Genomic DNA, 22785 nt, shown 5'->3' with positions numbered 1-22785 from the left:
ACATTTTGTCCTGTGTCAGAGACTGGAATTCACATGGGTGCTTCTGAACACAGTGTCAGAGACTGCAGCTTTTTCCCCATGCAGGTTAGACATGATTTGGGAACAAGTCCTCCTCCTTCTGGATTGGGAGAGTGCCTCCGCCCAGCTACTTTTCCAAGCCCTCATCTATATGGTGGCTGGTCCCCTTCACCAGGTATCACATGCAGGTGCTTCTGTGGACCCTTGTGGTACAGTGGTCAGCTCATCATCACCCAATGTCCATGGCAGTTCAGATATCTCATGCCTGCCAGTATCACTTAGCTTGGTGGCTCCCATCCAAAGATCTTCTGCTAGGGAGACCCTTTTGTATTCTACAACCCCAGGCCACTGTGACCATGGATGCCTCCCTATTGGGGGTGTGGGGGGCATTTCCATGGAAGGATGGTCCAAGCCATGTGGTCCTCATTTGAGACCAAGTTGCACATCAATGTCCTGGAGATGAGAGCAGTCCTGTCATTGCAAACCTTCCAGAATTATCTCCCTCTCAGGATGGTAGCAATTCAGACAGACAACATGTCAGTAGTCTGGTACATCAACAAGCAAGAGGGGACACAATCATATCCTCTGTGAAGAGAGGCCATGAGAGTGTGGGAATTGGCTGTGCCCTCTGAGTGCTTTCTTCTTGCAAGGTACATTCCCAGTGATTCCAACATGTTGGTGGACAGGCTCAGCAGATCCATCCTGAGTCCCCATGAGTGGTCCCTGAACCAGTAAGTGGCAAGCCAGATTTTCAACCACTGGGGTCTCCCTTGCTGTGATCTATTTGCCTCCCCGATCAATCACAAAGGCAGCAAATACTTTGTCCTGATCCCCCCACTGCGGGAGTCTCCCAGGGATGCTCTGATTCATGATTGGCCACCAGAACTTCTCTATGACTTATCTTCCAATGCCCCTCATTCCCAAAGTCTTACAGCAAGCCGTCGTGTGAATGCTCACCTTATCCTCATTGCTCCCTTCTGGCCTCACCAGGCTTGGTTCTCCCTCCTCTGGTCTCACCTAAAATATCCACCCTGGATATTGGATCCAGCCCAGGATCTCATCACCTATCCATGGGGGCTCCCTCTTCCCAACCTTCTTTCCCTGCATCTGACAGCTTGGTATCTCCAGTTCCAGTGACTGTCAGCCAAATTAGCCTGCCACCTCCAGTGAAGGACATCATTTTGGCCTCCCAGAAGCCTTCTACTAAAAAGGTTTATTCCAGAAAATGGAAGAGGTTCTCTCTTTGGGCTTGTCAGAGTGACACAGACCCCTTTTCTGCTCCTGTTCCAGACATTTTGTCATTCCTATCGTCTATGTTTCAAGAAGGAGGCATCTTTTCAACTATTAAGCTTCAGTTGGCAGCTATTTCTACCTTCCACCTTATTGACAGCCCCATGTTTTCTTCTAGACTATGCAAAGCCTTTCTTAAAGGTATTTTCTTGCTCAGGCCTCCTTTCATAGGTAGGTACTAGGCTATTGGCCCTAGGGCCTATATAAGCCTAGCCAAAAAATGTACCCTGGCTTTCGCCACCCAAGAAAATTATTTTCCTGTGCCCCTGTCAAGCAGAGCCACAGACATGATCCCTGGGGTGAATTTCCCATTTCCCATCCAATCATCAAGATTTTTCTTGAAGAGTGCTAATGAGGAGCTCTGTTTGACATAGATAGGTAGTCTGTTCCAGAGTATGGGAAGTCTCTGGGACAGGAATCTATCCCTCCAGCATGTTCTGTTTATTGTGGTTAAAGGTTTAGGTCCCTAGAACATGTAGCTCGGAGGGATTGGGATTTCTTTAAGTGGAACATGTCCAACAGCTCTGGGTTTGACATAGCTCTGTATGTCAGGCAGAGATCGCCCCTGAGTAGGTGATATGCAATGGAGTAAAGCTGTAGTTTTTTGAGATGGTCTGCGTAGGGCATCTGTTTGAGGCCAGTAATCTTCTTTGTGAGGTATTTCTGTGGTCTTTCCGGTTGTTGTAGATGTCTTGTGAGGGACATACCAAAAGGGGTGTTGTACTCTATAATGGGTCTAATGAGTGATGAGTAGAGGGGAACAATGACCTCTTTTTTTCTGGATGAAAATCCTTTTGTGATGAGATGAGCCACGTAGAAGGATTTCCTGATCATTGTGGCGATGTGATTATCAAAGGAGAGACTACTGTCCACCTGTGTCCCAAGGTCTCTTATCACATTTTCGGCATTAAGTAGACTACCAGCTATGTGGTAGCTCATGGGTACAGAGTTTTTACCAAAGGGGATGAAAATACATTGAGCCTCAGGCCATGGCTTTGACACCAGGTATCTGTCTCAGTGAGGCCCTTTTGTAGTTTGTCCACATCGTTAGGAGTTTCGATTACGATCTGTCCCCTCCTTGGGATCTTACATTGGTGCTGCAGTCCCTGACACAGCTCCCCTTTGATCCTTCTGCAATGCGTGATATTAAGTTTCTGTCCTGGTAAACAGCCTTTTTGGTCTCCATTACCTCTGCCAAGAACGTTTCTGAATTGCAGGCTCTTTGCATTAAGGCTCCCTTTATGATTTTCCACAAGGATAGGGTATCTCTCAGGATCAATCCTTTCATTCTTAAGGTAGCTTCAGAAATTAACCTTAATCAGTCAACTCAACTTCTTGTCTTTTTTCCTATTTTTTCCTACAAAGGGCAGTATAAACTATATTGCTGGGATGTACACAGGCAGCTACATTTCTATTTGAGGAGGACAGAGAATTTACGTAAGTCAGATCAACTTTTTGTAGCTTTCTGTCAGGCCAGGAATGGTACGGCTATTTTCAAGGTGTTACTTTCACAGTGGATCGCTTGGTGCATAGCTCACATTTATGAAAGCAAACATACTGTTCTTCCCAGGCCTATTAAAGCTCATTCTATTATGTCAGTGGCTATTTCTTCAGCCGTCTGGGCAAGGACTTCCTCGGATGAAATTTGTGCTGCTGCCACTTGGTCAAATCCCCATACCTTTGTGACACATTACAAACTAGATTTAGTATCCAGGGGTAGAGCTTCATTTGGTCCTTCTGTGCTCCAGCATATCCTTCCTTCAGACCACCCAGGGTTAGGGATAGCTGGGATCTCTGACCCATCCATGATCAATAATGACACGGAGAGCATCAGATAAAGAGTTATGTACTTACCATAACTTAGAGTCTGTGCTATCCAGTGTCATTATTCATCAGGTTACCACCCTCCATACCCCTCCTTCTGGTGACCAGGGATTCATGGAATAATGGTGTGATTGGTTCTGCTTTTCCTTATTGTGGACAGTTTCAATGTCCTTATTTTTATCTAGCAAACTTGATCTGAGGATTATGGGTAGCTAGTGTTCCTGGGAGGGGAGGAGTTTGAGATCAAGAGCTGTCACCCACTCTGCCTGTTTGGATCCGAGGTCAGATCCAAGACACATCTGTGATGAATAATGACACTGGATAGCACAGATTCCAAGTTATGGTAAGTATATAACTCTTTTTTTTCACATTAACAATCTTCTATCAATAATTTTAACATTTAGTTGCTCTGAAATATTTTTCTGTTATTATGCAATTTTTTTTAAATAAGTCTTGCACTCTTCCTGAAATATTTACTGTTAATCATGTTAAAATTGTATTTGTAATCTCCTGGAATTTATCCTTGTAATGTTAGTTATCTTTTTTTCTGTGAGCAGGCCTCCACTGAAAAGGAGTCCTTTTGCACCCATTCAGACAAAGAAAGACAATAAATAAATATTAGAAACATCATATGCCAATAAATAAATAAAGCTAGCATTATGGGATAGTGGGATATACACTTTTTAATCCAATTAAGTTGCTACCTAGTTCACATAACTTGCTTAGTCATATAAGGCTAAATATTAATATTTAGCTTCATGTAATTTCTTGTAAATTATACTAAAGTATTAAATATATAATACTTTGCCTATATTGTTTAAGTATTTGAGGTCATCAACAATGATCTATTTCATAAATCCATCTCATTTACAGTGACCTACTCAGTAAAGACTTTGTCCATGTTATATATAATAAAGATGGAAAACGGATGAAGACCAAACCCCAGATAAAGGTACAGTATAAACATTATTTAATTTATGCATGTATGCTTGTATCTCTGTGTATATGTGTATATAATGTATATACACATGCACACACACACACACACACACACACACACACACACACACATATATATATATATATATATATATATATATATATATATATATACACATATTGTGTGTACATATAGTTGTGCAATCAGTATCCTCAATGTTTTTTTAAAGCTGCAAATTTGTATATTGAGCAAATGTGTAAGATTTTTTAAGATTTAACAAATTCTAATTTCTTTGGGAAGTTTATTCTATCTTTTTATTACTTGCTTGTCTATACCAGATTAGGTGTACTACAAAATATTTTCTCAGTTGCTTGCTGCTATGACTCCAAAAGTTTCTTAACTAATCTTCCTTACTGGCATAATGCCAGTATCAAGTCATCCCTTAACATTGACAACAGAAGATGAATTATTCTAGTTTCTTTCATCTTCCAGGAAATAAATTATCCTAATACTTCTCTCTTTTATATAGCATTGCATTCTTTCAAGAAAGTTACTCCGTATTTTCTTTGAATGATTCTACTCAATTATGATCCTGAATGGAGGCAGAGGATTTATAGCTTAAAGACTTTTACAAATGCTCGTCTTAACTCCAATGAGTTGTTAGCAGATCATGTCACTAAAGACTAAAAATTTTACCCAACAGAATATTGATATCTTTGTAAGTACTACTGCCTACTATAATCTTTATGTCAGAATAAAATTGATGTTTGTGCTACTGCCTACTATAATCTTTATGTCAGAATACAATTGATGTTCTGAATGTTTACTTTTAAGTGTCACTGTGACAACGTGAGGTATTGCCAGCTATAGCTAAATAACATGAACTCAAGTAAAACAATTCACAGAGATTCAAATGACAGAAATAAAGCAAACTGAGTAATGTAGCAAAATTTTAATATATAAAATAAAGCTTTCAGGTCACAAACCCTTCATCAGTGTTAATATCATATTCTACTAAGCACATTTAGATAGTATCTAATCCACATCACAGACAATTAACTAAAACAATTACTACAATTAATTCAATTAACTTAAAGCCACACTTCTAAAAATAATTAGTATAAAACAATCACATAAATGCATTTCTACCATTAATACAACAATAGGAGTTTAAAAAAATACATATATATATATATATATATATATATATATATATATATATAATTTCAAACAACTTTGTCTATACTTAAGAATTGGTTTCAATGTTTCAGTGTTACAATTTTATTTAAACCTGGTGTCTGATCAGCACAACATCAATATCCACTTATATTCTTTCATTTCCAACTTATTATTTACATCACTTCTCCTCATACCTTTACCAATAATATCAGTAACTCTAAATGTAAAAGAATGTGATACAATAGTTTCACCAGCTATGCCAGGAAAAGTAGGGCAGTGGATGTGTAACATATGTAAATAATTATATGTCATTTGTATATCAAACTGATTTTTACAGATGCTTGTGCTGAAAACTGCATTTGTAAAGCTGCTTGTGTTCAAAATGTACCAACAGTGTGCCCTACTGGAAAGAATTAGAAATATTCACATATTATTTACCTGTTGAAATGTATATATGGTAACAAAGGATACTGGAAGAGAAGAGGTTAATCACAGTGCAGCTGCTGCTAACTTTGAAAAATGTTATGAAATTTAATTACTGGGCCTAGGCCATAAAGATTGTATCTTACAGTTCTGATTGCAGGCAGAGACAAAATGTCCAGAAGAACAAGTACTAGAAATCCTTCTGTATTGTCTTTAGCAGTGAACTAATTGTTACTCTGGAAGGGTAGAAGTTTGAAATTGTTTTATGACTTCCAGAAGCTGCATCAGATCTTAGCAAGCTCTATGTGTGTGTATTATTGACACATATGTGCTAAATTCTGGCAGTCTCTAGCAATGCGGGTTGCATGGGAACCAGAAGTCAGATGACCAGATGTATGTGATGTCCTTCTGAAATCCATCACTAAAATAATGTTTACTACTAGGTAAGACAGAAGTCTTAGATGACTTTGTTTTATAACTTTTTTATTTATTTATTTATTTATTTCAGTTTTTTTAACCGGGAAAGTCCATTGGACCAAGGTAGCCCATTTTCAATGGAGGCCCAAGGAGAAAAACTCCAGACAGAAATACAATATTAAAATATATTTAAAAGTGATAACTAGTACAGCATATAAGAGAAACAAATTAACTAAAATCAATTCAAATATAAGACCTAAGTCAAACATTTATAGATATTTACAAGAACAAACAAATGAATGCTCATTTAGTACATCATAATTGTAGACAAAAGAACTTAAGCAAAGGCAAAGTTTAAAGTAGGATAAGAAAGAGATAGATGTCAGGATTCAGGTAGGATGAGTGCAGGAGCATTCCCAGAGAGAGGAAAGATGAGAAATGAGAATGGAGTATGGTTTTAAAGGAAGGAAGATTCTGGGTAGTTCTAATGTGAGGGGGAAGGGAGTTCCATAATCTAGCAAGGGAGAATGATAGTAAGAGTTGCCCTGGTGAATGTAAAGGTTGCAAACTTGAAAAAAGGATCTCTCACCTATTTCATCTTGCCTTTTTCTAGTAAGTAACCAGGGAATAATAATTATTTAGATCAGTCAGGAAACTACAGTGAGATTAGTTAAGTACTGTTGTATCTGTAACTGTGTGAACCTGTCAATCTGTTCTATTTTTAATATATCCTGTGAATTAAAACTCTGGTGTTTATCGCAAATAGATATTTGCTATTTTTGTCCTCCTTACTCCAAAGAAATTAATTACTTGATTAAAAACTGGTGTGTGTTCAGGGGTGACACAGAGATGACAATTTTTGGGCGATCCTCCCAATTTTGTGATATCAAAACTAAAAGAAATTTTAAATATTTAATAAAACAACCTAGACTGAATTGTCTTAATAATAAAAGGAAGGGCAAAAGGTGCTGAGCTGCATGTAACCAATGTAGTTACATTTTAGAACAGTCTAACACTGCTGTTGTTTTACCACCTATGTAAATAGTGTTGGAAGAAGGGAATTGTGCTACTAAGAGATTAGTGTACCTGGCTTTATGTGTTGTATGTAACAATTTTTACATGGGGAAAACTGAAAGGCAATTCCGTAAGTGTATTTACAAGCATACCCAAGTGATTGCCATGGGTAACATTAATAATTCCCTATATAAACATTCCCTAATTTGCCCTTCTTTTAGTAAATTTCTTTTTGGTATTTTGGAAACTATTCCCAATAGTTCAAGAGCTGGTTCATGGGAAACTGAAACAGAAAAAAGAGAAATCATCTGGCAATTTAGATTAAATGCTTTATTTAGACCAGAGCTGAATTAGCACCTTTAAATAACACACATTCTGAAAGTCAAAGCTGCTGATTTATAACACTCAACTTTTAAAGGCTTTTAATGTGGTTTTATATGTGGTATATAAGATCATTATACATTTAGCACATATATTTTTCTATTTTTCGTGATTTTAGATGCCAGCTCTTTAACTTTTAATGATCACTACCACATGATCTTTTACATAAATTATATAAATGACTTTTCTTTGTTATTTAATGGTTTTGATGAAGTCCCATGTTGGAGGAATAAAAGCGCTCAACCGTATTGCTGTTCTGTTTTATGGTTTTAAATATCTTGACATTTGAACATTAATGCACTTGACTGGTATCTTTCTTGACATACTTGGTGAGCCCTGTTTGTACCTCGATTCCTGTTCAACACTACATGAGCCTTTTTTGAGTACATGAGTTCTAGTTTGTTTGTCCTTTAAATTACAGTGAAGGAAAGACATGGAACTGTTTGGAACTTGAGTATTATGGATAGTCATTGATGCAGTCAGTAAGGACTGTTTTTAAATTTATTATTCCTTTTTCAGTCAAGACTGGTATTTGTATGTCTTCCTACAAATGCAGAAATCCACAAACAGTCCTCAGAGCTGACATCTGGGCTTCATTTTAAGAACTCAGGAATTTGCAAACAGCTCAGAAAGAAAGACAGAGGGATAAAGTTATTTGTCAGCATCATAGTAATGATGACCCATCATCTCCTTTGAGCGATATATCCTACATACAGCTTATACAGCATTAACACCATGAAACCAACTGATCCTCTACAATTTTACCTGTTCTTAAACAGTTGTCAGTTAACTCCAGTGATGGATTGGCATTTAAACAGGCAGCCATTTGAGTTCCTTGTTTGTTCCATTATCCAGATGAAAAGCTTTATCTATTTGTGTTAATCTTCATACAATTTTTTAGTACAACTTCTCAAGTGGTTTCTTTTTTAATCACAGTTTTTTTTCACACTATCCCTCTGAATCTTAAACCTTGCTCAATCCTGAATAAAATGATTTAGGAAAATGATCTCCAAAAAGTTTAGTAGCTGTATGAAGTGTGAAAATGGACTTTATTACTTTTGTTGACTCGTGTTTCCAACCATTTTGGCCTTAGTAACCTACTACTAAAATGTTTTCTTTCTATCTTTAACTTTAGTTATGAATTTAACTTCTTCCATCTTCATTTATTTTATTGCCTTTGCTGACTCCTATTATTTAACCATTCTCTTGTATTCCAGTTTGTCATCTTTTCCTACCATTATAGCCATGCTGTTTATTGTATAATCCATTTTTTGTTAGTTTAAAATAAGACATTAATGTATATATTTTTCTTATTATGTTTCTTGTTAGTTCTGATATAGTTATTATACTTTTCAGTGTTTCTTTTTCTGTAAAAAAAGTTAATTGGATGTATTTTTTTTAATTAGTTCACTGTCTCCCTGTTTCTTTTGGTGTTTTGTATACTTCTGGATATGTTATGCTTTTCCTATACTTATTACTATAAAAGCATGAAGTTTAAAGATGAGCTGAAATTTTATACCTTGTCTCTCAATATTCAGTTAGAGTGCATAGAAGATGTTTATTAGCCCTTTTTCATTCATGCCTACTCATACTGTATACAGTATTTATTTATGTACTTAAGTATTTATTCATACATTCATTTTTTTTTTGGGGGGGGGCGAATTTCAACTTCTGGTATATGTTATAATTTTTCATGAAATGCATAAATTCATTCTCAGTATTGCTCCCTTGTGTAAGAGTTTCCCATGTGGCCTTTTGTAAGTTATATTATCCAAAGCATGTGATTTTTCAGTGTGGCCTCTCAAAATTATGCCTGTCAGTACTATCTTGTATCCTTTTTGGAGGGATATGATACAGAAATATATACTTTTAAATCTTGTTGCCTGGCCTCAGGGTGTCTATAAGTTACAATTAAGTTGACCTGTGTTTGCAGAGTATTGAATTTATTTATTGTGCATGCAGCTGTGTATGCTACATGCTGTGTGTGTGTGTGTGTGTGTGTGTGTGTGTGTGTGTGTGTGTGTGTGTGTGTGTGTGTGTGTGTGTGTGTGCATGTGTGTGCATGACTTGCAGGTTATGTCTTCTTCTAATATTCACAAATAAGCAAAGTAGTACTTACCCCTTCCTCATATATCATTTAGATAAAGCAGGTAACCGGAGAATGAAAGAATGAGTGTATGAATGAATGAATGATGTAGCTAAGGTTTTGACATTTGTAAAGTCATGTCATAGGCTCAAGCATCAATGTGAAACAAGATTTAAAGTACTGCACATACTGTACTAACAGATACTTCATATGCATGTATTTTTTTACAGAACTTCTGTCATTACCATGGAATTGTTGATGGTATTGAACACTCTATGGTTGCAATTAGCACATGTGAAGGACTGAGGTATGTGTGGCCCATTTATATTTATCTGTGTGTTATGTGACATGGTATGAAATTCAACTAGCAGCAACGTGGAACCATTTTGTAGAATTCTCTACCATCCAGTCACATGTCTTACATTAAAAAAAATGCACTCCTTTTAAAATTTACAGTTATTATTGACAAAGAATGGGCAAACATTAATTTCTCCGGATTTCAGTATACCAGTTTCTGAGTTCAGTGTACCAGTTGTACAGATATTGTTAATCTTTAAAGGACCCACTCATTATGAAAGCTATTAAGAAACAGAAATAAATAGAAATTGAAATGCCAACTTATATTAATAATTATATTTTATAGATCTTAAGTGTAAAGAACACATAATTAATTTTCAAAAATATACCTGTAGAATATGTTCAACATAACTGCCACTTCACTTTTTTCCTGATATCACATTGAATTATCTTAAAGGTTAAAAACATAGAGACATCAACCCAGTTGCCCTTACAGTGGCTATAAAAAGTTTACACACCCTGTTAAAATGCCAACTTTTTGTGATATAAAAAAAATGAGAACACAATAAATCATTTCAAAACTTTTCCCATATTTAATGTGACCTATAACCTGTACAATTCAATTGAAAAACAAACAAATCTGTTAGGGTACAAAATATAAAAAATAAAAAACGTACAATACGCTGGTTGCATAAGTGTGCACACCCTTAAACTAATACTTTGTTGTGTGTGCACACCCTTAAACTAATACTTTATTGAAGCACTTTTTGATTTAATTATTAAAGAGAGTCTGAGTAACCCCAAATAAAGTTCAGCTGTTCTAGTAGGATTTTCCTGACATTTCCTCACTTGCCTGCTACAGCAAAAGCCATGGTTCGCAGAGAGCTCACAAAGCATCACACAGATCTCATTGTTAAAATGTCAGGAAAAGGGTACAAAAAAATTTCCACAGCATTGGATATACCATGGAACACAGTGAAGACAGTTATCAAAAAGTGGAGAAAATACGGGACAACAGTGAGATTGCAAAGAACTGGACGTCCCACCAAAACTGATGAAAAAATAGACGAAACCTGGTCAGGGAGGCTGCCAGGAGACCTACAGCAACACTGAAGGCGCTCTAGGAATTTCTGGCAAGTACTTGTGCACTACATGTGACGACAATTTCATGTATTCTCCATATGTCTGGACTATGGGCTAGGGCTTCAAGACAGAAACATTTTCTTATACAGAAAAACATCCAGACACAGCTAAAATTTGCAAAACAATACACTGAGTCTCCCAAAAGCATGTGGGAAAATGTGTTATGGTCTGATGAGACCAAGGTTGAACTTTTTGGCCACAATTCCAAAAGGTATGTTTGGCGCAAAAACAACACTTCGCATCACCAAAAGAACACCATCCCCACTGTGAAGCATGGTGGTGACAGTATCATGTTTTGGGGTTGCTTTACTTCAGCTGGAACTGGGGCTTTAGTCAAGGTGGAGGGAATTATGAACAGTTCCAAATACCAGTCACTTTTGGCCCCAAACTTTCAGGCATCTGCTAGAAAGCTGAAGATGAAGAGTAATTTCACTTTTCAAGATGACAATGATATACATTTAAATCAACAAAAGAATGGATTCACCAGAAGTTTTGGAATGGCCCAGCCACAGCCCAGACATAAATCCAAAAGAAAATCTGGGGGTGACCTGAAGATCCTGTGCACAAGAGACGCCCTCACAATCTGACAGATTTGGAGTGATTTGGCAAGGAAGAGTGGGCAAATATTGTCAAGTCAAAATGATCCATGCTGATAGACTTCTACCCAAGAAGATTGAATGTAGTAATTAAATCAAAAGGTGCTTCAACAAAGTATTAGTTTAAGGGTCTGCACGCACAAAAAGTATTAGTTTAAGGATGTGCACACTTATGCAACCAGCATATTGTACATGTTTTTTATTTTTTATATTTTTTCCCCTAACAGATTTGTTTGTTTTTCAATTAAATTATACAGGTTATAGGTCACATTAAAAGTGGGAAAAGATTTGAAATGATTTATTGTGGTCTCATTTTTTTATATCACAAAAAACTGGCATTTTAACAGGGGTGTGTAAACTTTTTATATCCATTGTATGTTATAGAATGACCTAATGCACCTTCATGAATGGTACAACAGGTATACAAATCACAGTATTTTATTTATTTTATTTATTTAACATTTGTTGACCGGGAATGTCCGACTAGGTTCCACAGAGCCTGTTTTCAGCGGAGGCCCGGGGAGAAATGCTCCAGATGCATGTTTTTGGAGTGTGGGAGGAAACCGGAGTACCCGGAGGAACCCAAACCCACAGTATATTAAATACCATGTTTATCTATGCCTTGAGGAGTAGTGCAGTACCTGATTTAATTTAAACCTTGTCATTATACTAATCACCATAGTAATGTGACCTGAGAATGAGAATAATTATGTAGCAGGTGTCTAGGCGGGGCTAGCCCTCCTCATGGTAGGTGCAGAGCAGCATGATTCCTTACATAAACTCTACTGATTTGTTTAGTTTAAATACTGTCAGCAAGGTCAAATTTAGTGCACTTTTAGCTGTTCCTGCTGTTATGCTACTGTTACTCAGTTGTATATGTTTAGTCAGTACAACTTTGGGTAGCTGGGAAGAATGCGTATCTAATGTATAATGAGAAGGCAGAAAATGCTGTTTCCTACACGTCTTATACCCCTCATATGTGGCTTTTAATGCTTGTGTGTGTGTGTGTGTGTGTGTGTGTGTGTGTGTGTGTGTGTGTGTGTGTGTGTGTGTGTGTGTGTGTGTGTGTGGAAATATTGATATGCACAAGCACTGAAGGTAGGCAATTGATGCCACCACATTACAGATATACTTGACAAACAATTTACAGGATCAAAACTCCACCCAGTCACAAAAGGAAAACAAATTGTTCCCTTTTGCAATTGGTTAACTAAAACACAATTTATCTAAGTGATAATGTTAAAAAAGGGTAGTTGGTGGGGTACGGTATAGGGCTGGATTAGGGGCAGGATTAGGGTTTACACACATTAGTAAGGAAGCCCTCTGTACTACATTACTCATATATGCTAACCCTAATCCTGCCACTATCCATAACCCTTCCACTGACCCTAGCCCTATGTATTATATGATCAAAAACCCTCTCCCAAACTATCACAAAACAAGACATTAGGACACACATACACACTCCACACAAACTGTCACATACACAAAACATTCGGCCTTTCACCTTACCCACCCCTAACTCTGTCCCTAACCCAGAAACACCTGCACACAAACTCACATTGACATCCCACAAAGAAAGCTGCAAACACATTCAGTTGTTACCTTTCTTAGCCCTAAATCTAACCCCAACCTGCATACACTTACAAACAGACTCCTACTACTAAAACACCTACATTTGAAAAATTCATACTTAGCTGCATGCAAGATCAGCCCATATACCAGAAATTGAAGTTTATTATTGGAACATTTAAAATAAATGCAATCTTACAGAAGAGACTTCAATATAAATTAGTAGCAGTTTAATCTGTCAGTGAGATTAGCATTCAAGTGAATAAATTAAAACACACACATGGATAGATAGATATGTAGAAACTGGGTAAAAGCAAATATAAACAAAATAGATGCTTGGCGCTTGCATAGCACTAAAACTATTTATGTTAAAACATAAAGAACAAACGTGTCTTCTTGTCAGATAGGAATTCATTCTTAAAATGCTAAAATTCTCAAAATGATTTTACCCCCTTTGAACAATAAATATTAATGTTTACTAAAAATCAATGTCATACAGTCTGCCTGGATAAAACTCTAATTATAATCTGGCATGCCACCTTTACATATCATATGTATATGTACATATTTATATCATAGTGCATTTTTAGCTATTCCTGCTGTTCTCAACCTCTTAGCGCAAAAACTCTGGACAAAGTCAAACATAATGGGGGGGACAAAGACCCAAAAATAGGGACAGATTTTAAACACTGCTGTTATAAACTTTGAAAGTTTCTAGAATAACAGGATTTGTCTTAGCATGCATTTTTTGAAGGATATGAAGTCTGAAACTTAATTGTATATCGTCTACTAAGAGGCGATCTCTGTTTGTCTTACAAAGCCATGTCTGACCCAGCTCTGTTAGAAATGCTATATCTAAAGAAATCCCAATCCCCCTGCACCACACACTCCAGAGACCTCAGCCTCATTATCACAATCAACAGAACATGCTGGAGGGACAGGTTAATAATCCAGAGACTGCCCATGCTCTGGAAAAGACTTCCCATGCATGTCAAGCAGAGCACCTCACTGGCCCTCTTTAAGACATATCTTGATGAGTGGATGGGAAATAGAAAGTTCACCCCGGGGATCACTGCATTTTCTCTACTTAATAGAGGCTCTGGGAACTAACGTTGGGTGGCATGATGCCAGGGCACTTCTATGGGCTAGGCTTGTAAAGACTCCTGGGCCATTAGCCTAGTACACACCTATGAACCTATGAATCTATGTCATTATTTAATGGCTTAAATCCACAGATCATCCCAGTGATTTGCTAGAAAATCACAAATTTTATGAGCAACAGACCAAAAATGTGAGGCAAAAATCTGGACAGTTGAGAGGTATGATTTATCTATTTGTATTGAATTCTTTCATATAGTTTAACATTTGTAATAGCAAATGTATTTAAAGCTGACAGAAGTTATTGAATAATCATATGACTTCTTCTGCTGGCACTACTTTGTTGGAGCTTGTGGAACAACAGAGCAGGAATTTCTCTTCCCCTGCTGTAGTCATCCATGAAGTTGGTGTATGTCATTAACAGAGGGTGTAGGGGTGCAAGGGGGACTGCCCCCACAAAAACATGGGAGCTGTATTTTTTTTACATTGAATCCTTTGGGAAAGATGTTTGAATTATCACTGTTGTAGTACTTAAATATTTTGAAGTACATCCATCTGTATATATCTTTATCTATATTTACATATCTTTCTATCTATATGAATACATCCATAGCTATAGATATGCAGATATACAGATATATAGCTACAGATTAAGATATATCTGTGTGTGTGTGTGTGTGTGTGTGTGTGTGTGTGTGTGTGTGTGTGTGTGTGTGTGTGTGTGTGTGAGATGGTTGAAAGTACAGTTGTGTAAAATCTTACCATAACAGTAGATGTCCTTGCCTTCACTGCTACAGTATTCATTATAGATTCATAGGTTGGTACTAGGCTATTGGCCCTAGGGCCTATACAAGCCTAGCCATAACAATTCCCTGGCTATTTCTTCCCAAAGTATTTACTTCCCTGGACCCCTGTCTAGCAGGGCGACTGACATGATCCTGGGATGAATTTCCTCTTTCCCATCCAATCATCAAGGTTCCGTTTGAAGAGCACCACAGACATGTATGGGCAGTCTATTCCAGAATCTGGGGAGTCTCTGGGTCAGGAACCTATTCCTCCAGCATGTTTTGTTCATTGTGATGACAAGGTTTAGATCCCTGGAGTGTGTGTCTCTGAGGGATTGGGATTTCTTTAAGTGTAGCATGTCCAAGAGCTCTGGGTTTAACATGGCCTTGTATGTTAAGCAGAGATCGCCTCTGAATAGATGATATGCGACATATAGGTGGAGTATTTTTAGATGTTCAGCATAGGGCATCTGCTTTAGGCCTGTGATTCTTTTAGTGAGGTATTTCTGCGGCCTTTCCAGTTGTTGCAGATGTCTTGAGAGGTACATACCAAATGGGGCATTGTATTCTATAATGAGTCTAATGAGGGATGAATACAGTGGGACAATGACCTCCTTTTTTCTGGATGAAAATCCTTTAGTGATGAAGTGTGCCACATAGGATTTCCTGACTGTTGTGGCAATGTAGTTATCAAAGGTGAGACCACTGTCCACCTGTGTCCCTAAGTCTCTTATCACACTTTCAGTGTTTAGTGTACTGCCACCTATGTGGTAATTCATGGGTACCTGTTTTTTCCCAAAGGGGATAACTATACATTTTTTGGCATTGAGCTTGAGCCCATGGCTGTGGCACCAAGCATCTGTTTCTGTAAGGCCCTTTTGTAGAATATTAACATAATTTGGAGATTCAGTAATGGCTCGCAGTTTGCAGTCATCTGCGAACTTTGTTAGCCAGAGTCCATTAGTGTTGGCCTGTACTTCAGAGAAGTAGATGCCAAACAAGAGTGGTCCCAGGACTGAACCCTGAGGTACTCCACTTTCACTTGTCTGGAGCTGGATTTGGAGTCAACTACTTTTACAGTGTGGGTTCTGTCAGTAAGCCCGTTGGCAACCCATCGAGTGACGTAGGGATTAATGCCCAGCTTAGTAAGTTTATCTATGATTCCAGAGTGGGGGATGGTGTTGAAGGCCTTGGCAAGGTCCAGATAGGCTGTGTGGTCCACCCTACCCTTGTCCACGGCTCTGGAGACAGATTCGAAGAAGTCAATCAGGTTCAGAAGACAAGATCGGCCCTTCACGAACCCAAACTGCATGGCCAAAGTCTTTGTTTATAAGTTCCATGATAATACGTTCCATGGCCTTGCAGATCAGGCTCGTCAGACTGATGGGGCAGTAGTTCCCTGGATTCAAGGTGGATCCCCCCTTGTGGAGTGGAATAACTGTAACTGTGCACCACTCAGTGGGCATGAAGCCTGAGGTGAGGCTATGATTAAACATGACACTTAGGTGAGGTGCCAGTTCATTTTGTAGTTCATATAGTACACAGCCTGGGATGTCCTCTGGTCCCATGCATGCTGTATTCTTAGCTTTGGAGAGTGCATTTTTTACCTGTGTGGCCGTTATTACCAGAATTTGAACATCTTTCAGTATTGAGATGGGCCCTTTAGGGGGTGAGAGGGGGGTGAAGTTTGCACTGAATTGATCTGCCAGGATATTGGCAATATCCTTGGGATCAGTATATTTAAAGCCATTTTGTTGAAGCTCAGAGCAGATCTGAGCATTGCCATTTAGATTCTTGACATAGCTATAGAATGCCTTGTGGTTGTCTTTGGAATCTTTGGCAAATTTATTTTCATAACTAGCTTTGGAGGATTTTATAAGGGATCTCAGCTTCCTACTGAGGCTGGTAAGGAAGTTTTTTGCATCCTGGGATTTTCCTCTTTTCTGCAACAGTTTCTTCCTTTTGCTGTAAAATTTGTTTATGGCAAGGGACCACCAGATTGGCTTCTTTTTTTTGGAGGAAAGCATCTTGGTTCTATTGGGGATGGCACAATTCATGCTCGAGTGGATGTGCTCATACAGTGCCTTAGTCTAGGATTCAGCAGTTGAACTTTCAGTTCCCATCTGCATGGGTGTCATGAAGTTTGTCACTTCTGACTTGAGTAGCATGAAGTTGGCTTTGGAGAAGTTTTGTTTATGGAGATTTCCTTACTGGGGGTTGGGGTGGGATGTGGATGTCAAGGGTAATTAGCTTATGGTCAGACCTGACCAACGAGGGGGTGACCATAGGTGTGGAGCATTGATTTCCCATGTTGGTAATGATCAGGTTTAGTATACTGGAGCCCCTGGTAGGACTAAGGATTAGCTGATCCAGGGCATTGGAATTTAGGAATTGCAAGAACCATTGGGCAAAGGTGTTGGTACATGAGTAGTTTTCCCAGTTAATGGCAGGGTAGTTGAAATCACCCAGTATTAGGGTGTTTGGTTGTATCTTAATATTTTCCAGTATGTTTAGAAAGCTGTAGTGAGAATCTTGGGGCATGGTGGGGGATCTGTAGCAAGCTACAATTTGGATCGCAGTCTTACCTAGTGTTAGCCACACCTGGAGAATTTCAGATGCATTGTGTTGGGCAACTAGCCTGGTATTGTGAATATCCTTGGTGAATATGGACACTCCTCCACCTTTAGTGTTTCGGTCCTGGTTTGGTGGCCGAAAAGTGTGGTAAGAGTTTTAGCCTGGTATTGCAGGGGTGCTCTCTGGAGCCCTGAACCAGGTCTCAGTTACTGCACAGATATCGATGTCCTCCATTGCATTTTGAGGTTTAGACTTCTAGCATTGAGTAGCATTACCTTCAGATTTTGCATGCTTGTACCTGTTACAGTGGTGGTTTTGTCCTTTGAACTTTGCCTAAAAAAGGTACTATAGGGGTGGCAAGAGCCTTAGCCAGTAACCTGAATCACAGGGGTGACAGGTGCAGACCATCTCTGGCAAAGCATCATGGTCTGTCGATCATGCCGTCCCAGGCAGACAGATACTGGATCCTCCTTTGAATGACACCAGAAGCTTAGCCAATTGCTGAAGTCAATCATTTTGTCCTTATACTGTAGTATCATTCTGGACGAAGGCATGATGCTACTCAGGGCTAGGGTCATACCTGCCTGGGCCACATGAACCAAGAGGTCTTCCATGTCTCTTTTCATGTAGTCCAAGGAGGTACATTTCATGTCATTCACTCCAACATGGACAATGACGGAGTCATATTTGTACTTGTTGTGGAGTGACTTGAGTGCATGCATTATGTGGTGGATCGTGGCACCCGACAGCCAGCCGACTGTAATTTTCCTTGTTCCTTGTTCAGCCTGGTGAGTGGGACATCAGTGTGCCTGACTATAGAGTCACCTATGACTAAAGTGTTGGGTACGTTGTCTTGCCTTAGGGGCTGTTGTTGGGTGGTTGTCAAAGGAAAAATATACTTTAAAAATGATCAAAACACGGTAGGTTCAGGTTAAGGCACTTTAATCTTGCAGCAAGGAGACAAAAACATGCTAATACAGAGTTTGTCTAACCAGAAGCAGGAAATACTTTCATTTTTATACATTCTTAAACTGGTTATGTCCTACCATGCTGACGTAACAGGTTGCCACCTTTTTCATCATCATCTGCTGACCATCTTTCCTATGAATTTCTGCTGATTTATCAATTTTTATGTGAAACTTCCTGAGGAAAACAACATGGCCTTGATTACTCCCAGTTAGATACATGTTATGTTACTATTCAAGATACTATGGCTAATTCAAGCACAATGCTAGCAGTTCATTTCTCTAATAATCCTTTGTCTACTTTATCTCTAAGTTACTACAGCTGCACAAGTTTCCATCCTTTGAACAGAGCTGTTTGTCTAAAGTCATTACATTTATAAAATAAGGCATTGTTCATTTATTCGCTTCTGACCTAGCAGATTAACACCTACTTCTCAAGTACATTTCCAAAAGGCATAAACATGAATATTGCTGTGCTAGCAATTACTAGGTTAGAGGGCAACTTGCAAGTTTCAGAAAGCATACTGCAGTTTTTAAAAAGCATCTTTTTCAGTCTCATATGAAACTCAATTTGTATAAAATACAGTGTATGAAAAATAGAATGAAAAGCATATTAAAATACTTGGTTATTAATTGGCATTAAGCATACGCACATTAATACATATTTTTCTAACAGTGGCACACTGGTGTTGTGAGCTATGTGACACTTTGGTTGTGATTGGTGTTTGTTTGCGTTTCAGCTTCGGAGGTCCTTGTTGCTTGGGCAGTTTACTGTTAAGGGCCTCCACATATGTGGGTTTAGTTTTGCTATGTTAGGATGGTGTGGGTTTATAAGGGCTATGTGTTGCTTGAGGTGTAGTGCAGGTGTTAACCTTCTCCTCTTGACTGTCTTGCACAATCTTGGGTGGAGAGAACTTTGCTTCCAGTTTGGCTATGTAAGTGCATCTCTAGCAGGTTGTAATATTGGGTGGTAGGAGGACAGGGTTGTCTGTGTACATGAGGCAATTGCTGCATTGCCCCAGTATGCCCATATTCACCAGGTGGACAGGAGAAATCACCGGAAGCTGACCCTTGGACATGCCTGGTTTGGTGCTTTTTTTTTTTTTTGTAAAGTACAAGAGCAGTTTTCCCTTACCTTAGCAAGGTACTTTGCAATTATAGGTTGTTTAGTGCCTACAAATAATTTATCCTTATTAACAAGGAGAGTTGAGTGCTTGTATCAGTTTAAGACTTCCTAGTGCTTTCCAGCAGGTTTTAAACAAGTGCTAGCCACAGGGATGCTTAAAGGTAAGATGAAAAAAAAAATGATTTAACCTAAACACTGCAGTGTGCACTAGAGGATTTAGATGTGAAAACAGGTAACTTAAAATTTAACTGCCTAAAAAGTTAAGTTTTAGTGAAGAGTCACTATTTTTAAAACAGCAAGATAGATTGAAAGGGGGTGTTCACTTTTGTATTCTGGTACTATGGAATACAGTAGGATGGCCAATAAATTAAAATAGTTGAAGGGGAGTGATTTCACAAAATGATAATTTTGTGCTTACTCACACAAACCAGTAAAAACAGTGAGGAAATGAGATATATGGTCAAATTAACATAAGGGGAAGGCAACTATAAAGACAGTGGTATTTAAGGACACTACAGTATCCGAGTGGGAGGGTGGAGAAAAAAATTTCTGCCTTACTCACAAGAGACAGAGCTGTGGGCTCTTTTCAAGTTTTAACATGCAGTTAAAAGCAGAATACAAGTAAAACACAAGGTAAATAAAACAAATCACAGTATTCAAAATATAAAAAGGCAATAAAGTAATACAACAAATAAAAAGCAAACTAACCTTTCCCTCACAGCAAAGTGTAGCAGAGTCTGGGTGAGCCTGTGATGAAGCCCATCGTCCGGCCAGTCTACCATTGCTTTAAGGTATGCTGAACATCACCTACACACTCCTCACATAGTGTAGGGCATAAAGTGACGTTCAGGTGTACCATCCTCAGAACTGATTTTCTCAGTAGGAACAACAGTCCAAGGAAAACCAAGAGAACCTGCATATCCAGGAAGGAAAAAAGACAAGAGGGATGGAGGGAGGGAGTGAATACTGAAGTAGTGAAGGAAGGGACATCTACTATTATGGTAAGATTTTACACAACTGTACTGCTGCAGTATTCATTACTTAAGGGAGAGTGCCAAAGCTCAAGAAGAAAGTTGGGAGGAGGAAGCAGCAGTAGAACACTCTAAGAAGCCATGACGAATTACCAAAACCAGCTCTAGCTCTGGAGATACCATCCAACTTGTAGTGTTTGGTAAAAGTATGCACAGAAGTTCAGGAAGCTGTTTCAAGAATAGAATAAGTGTTTGAACCCTTGAAAAAAGCACTAGAAGAAGCCACAGCTCTTGTAGAATGAGCCTTTACAGAAGAAGGAAGGTTCTCACCATGAAAAGTATAACAGAAAGAAATAGCTTTCGAAATCCAAGTAGAAATAGTTTGCTTGGAAACAGCCAGTCCTAAAGACCTAAAATGAAAGGAAACGAACAACTGATAAGATTTTCTGATAGCTTTAGTAAATACCCAACCAAGTAACACAAACTGAGAAATCACAAAGCAGGCTGGTGTTACAAGAAACAAGGATAAAATTTATTCTTAAGCGCTTTTGTCACAGATTACAGTTGACTTCTTCAGAAGAAACAGAGTGCCTCCACCCCACTCCTTAAATATTCATTACAAACACATTCCAAACCAATTTGTAAAAAACACCATAGGTATTTAAAGGTACAGACTCCCTATTTGCTCGACAATTAGACATGCAAGATAAAAACAAACTAACTATAAAACATGATTCAACATGTACTTTAAACGTAGTATTTTGACGGAAATCATAAAGTGAACAATTGAATAAAAAATCAACAATTAGAGGAAAAAATCAACAATTAGATAGAAAAGTTAGATAAAAAAATCAGCTTTTAACCTCAAAAAGCTGGTTAATGAAACCATTTCATTCAACCCTGGAAAAATATTGGTGTTGACCCTTAATTGCCATAACAGTTCTTTGTATTCAAGCCAGTAATCCATAGGACTTCCTCTCTCATACATAGTCAGCTGTTCAAGAACTGTGAATTTAAAATTATGACCTGGGAGGGTATTGACGTGCTTGGCCAGTGAATTTTTTAGGTTCATTTTCCTAATGTTATATAAATGCTGGTAAATACGTGTACGAAAGGCATTTTTGGTCTTGCCTATATAAAAACAGGCACACTTCTGACAAATACCAGCATATATGACATTCTTACTGCTACAGTTGTACTTATACTGAAATTTCACCCATCCATATCCGTTAAGAAAAACACTGTCACCTTCCAAAATATACTTGCAGTGAGTACACTGCTTGCATTTGGACATTTTCCCTAATGCTCCAGCTGTATTGACACCTTTCCTCCTCGCTAAGATATTTTTAACACTGGTGTCCTTTCTGTACACTACCACAGGGGCTTCCCCTACTCTCTCTCTCTTATGGCATTGTCTCCTGCCAAAATAAACCAGTTCTTGTAGACAATGTCCCGAATCAGTGGGAACTGAGGGGTGTAAGTTAATATAAAACCATGGTGAAAATGACCAGAGGATGAATCCCTGCTCTCCAAAGGAGCACACAATCTGGAGATGTCAATTCCTAGTAAGGGATAAAAATGTCCCTCAAGTCTCTTCCTAGTCACTTCATCAAGAAGAGGTAACACAAATTGCTCAGGATAACCTCTTTGTACCAACATATTCAATAAAACTTCCCTTTCTGCATAAAAATCATCGATCCTGCTAGTCATGCGAGCCAACCTCACTCCCTGCCCCTTAACCAGGGAGCGTTTCTGATGTACAGGATGCCCGCTCTGATAATGAAGAAGGGAGTTTGAATAGGTTGGTTTTTGATATATGGTAGAATAAAATTGTGCAGAGGTATAATCCTTGCTAATCCTGATGTCCAGGTAACTGATGGAATCAACATGACTTTTCATAGTGAATTCCAGAAATGTAGTGCTAGAATTGAGGAACAAAAAAAATTCATCCAACTGGTCGTGGTTACCTTTCCATAAAATCAGGATGTCATCAAGGTAACGTCCATAAAACTTACACCATGACATCCCTGTAGATGGAAAAACTATGGAAAGTTCCCACTGAGTTAGGACTATGTTCACAAAAACT

The 22785-nt window shown here is 38.4% G+C and overlaps 1 protein-coding gene across 1 annotated transcript in view; it reads left to right on the top strand.

The window, feature by feature from the left end:
- LOC122788965 (disintegrin and metalloproteinase domain-containing protein 9-like) overlaps nucleotides 1–22785 on the top strand; it is a 1117261-nt gene that overhangs the window by 473516 nt on the left and 620960 nt on the right. Inside the window, exons 4-5 of the mRNA XM_044056033.1 lie at nucleotides 4006–4084; nucleotides 9803–9879. Coding sequence (XP_043911968.1) covers nucleotides 4006–4084; nucleotides 9803–9879 — 156 coding nt within the window. The remainder of the gene's footprint in view (nucleotides 1–4005; nucleotides 4085–9802; nucleotides 9880–22785) is intronic.

Source organism: Protopterus annectens, chromosome 14.part0 (genome assembly GCF_019279795.1).
Source record: "Protopterus annectens isolate FY-2018-M chromosome 14.part0, PAN1.0, whole genome shotgun sequence".
NCBI lineage: Eukaryota > Metazoa > Chordata > Ceratodontiformes > Protopteridae > Protopterus > Protopterus annectens.
Note: the sequence above shows the minus strand (reverse complement) of the source record. Positions and strands in the feature narration are given on the sequence as shown.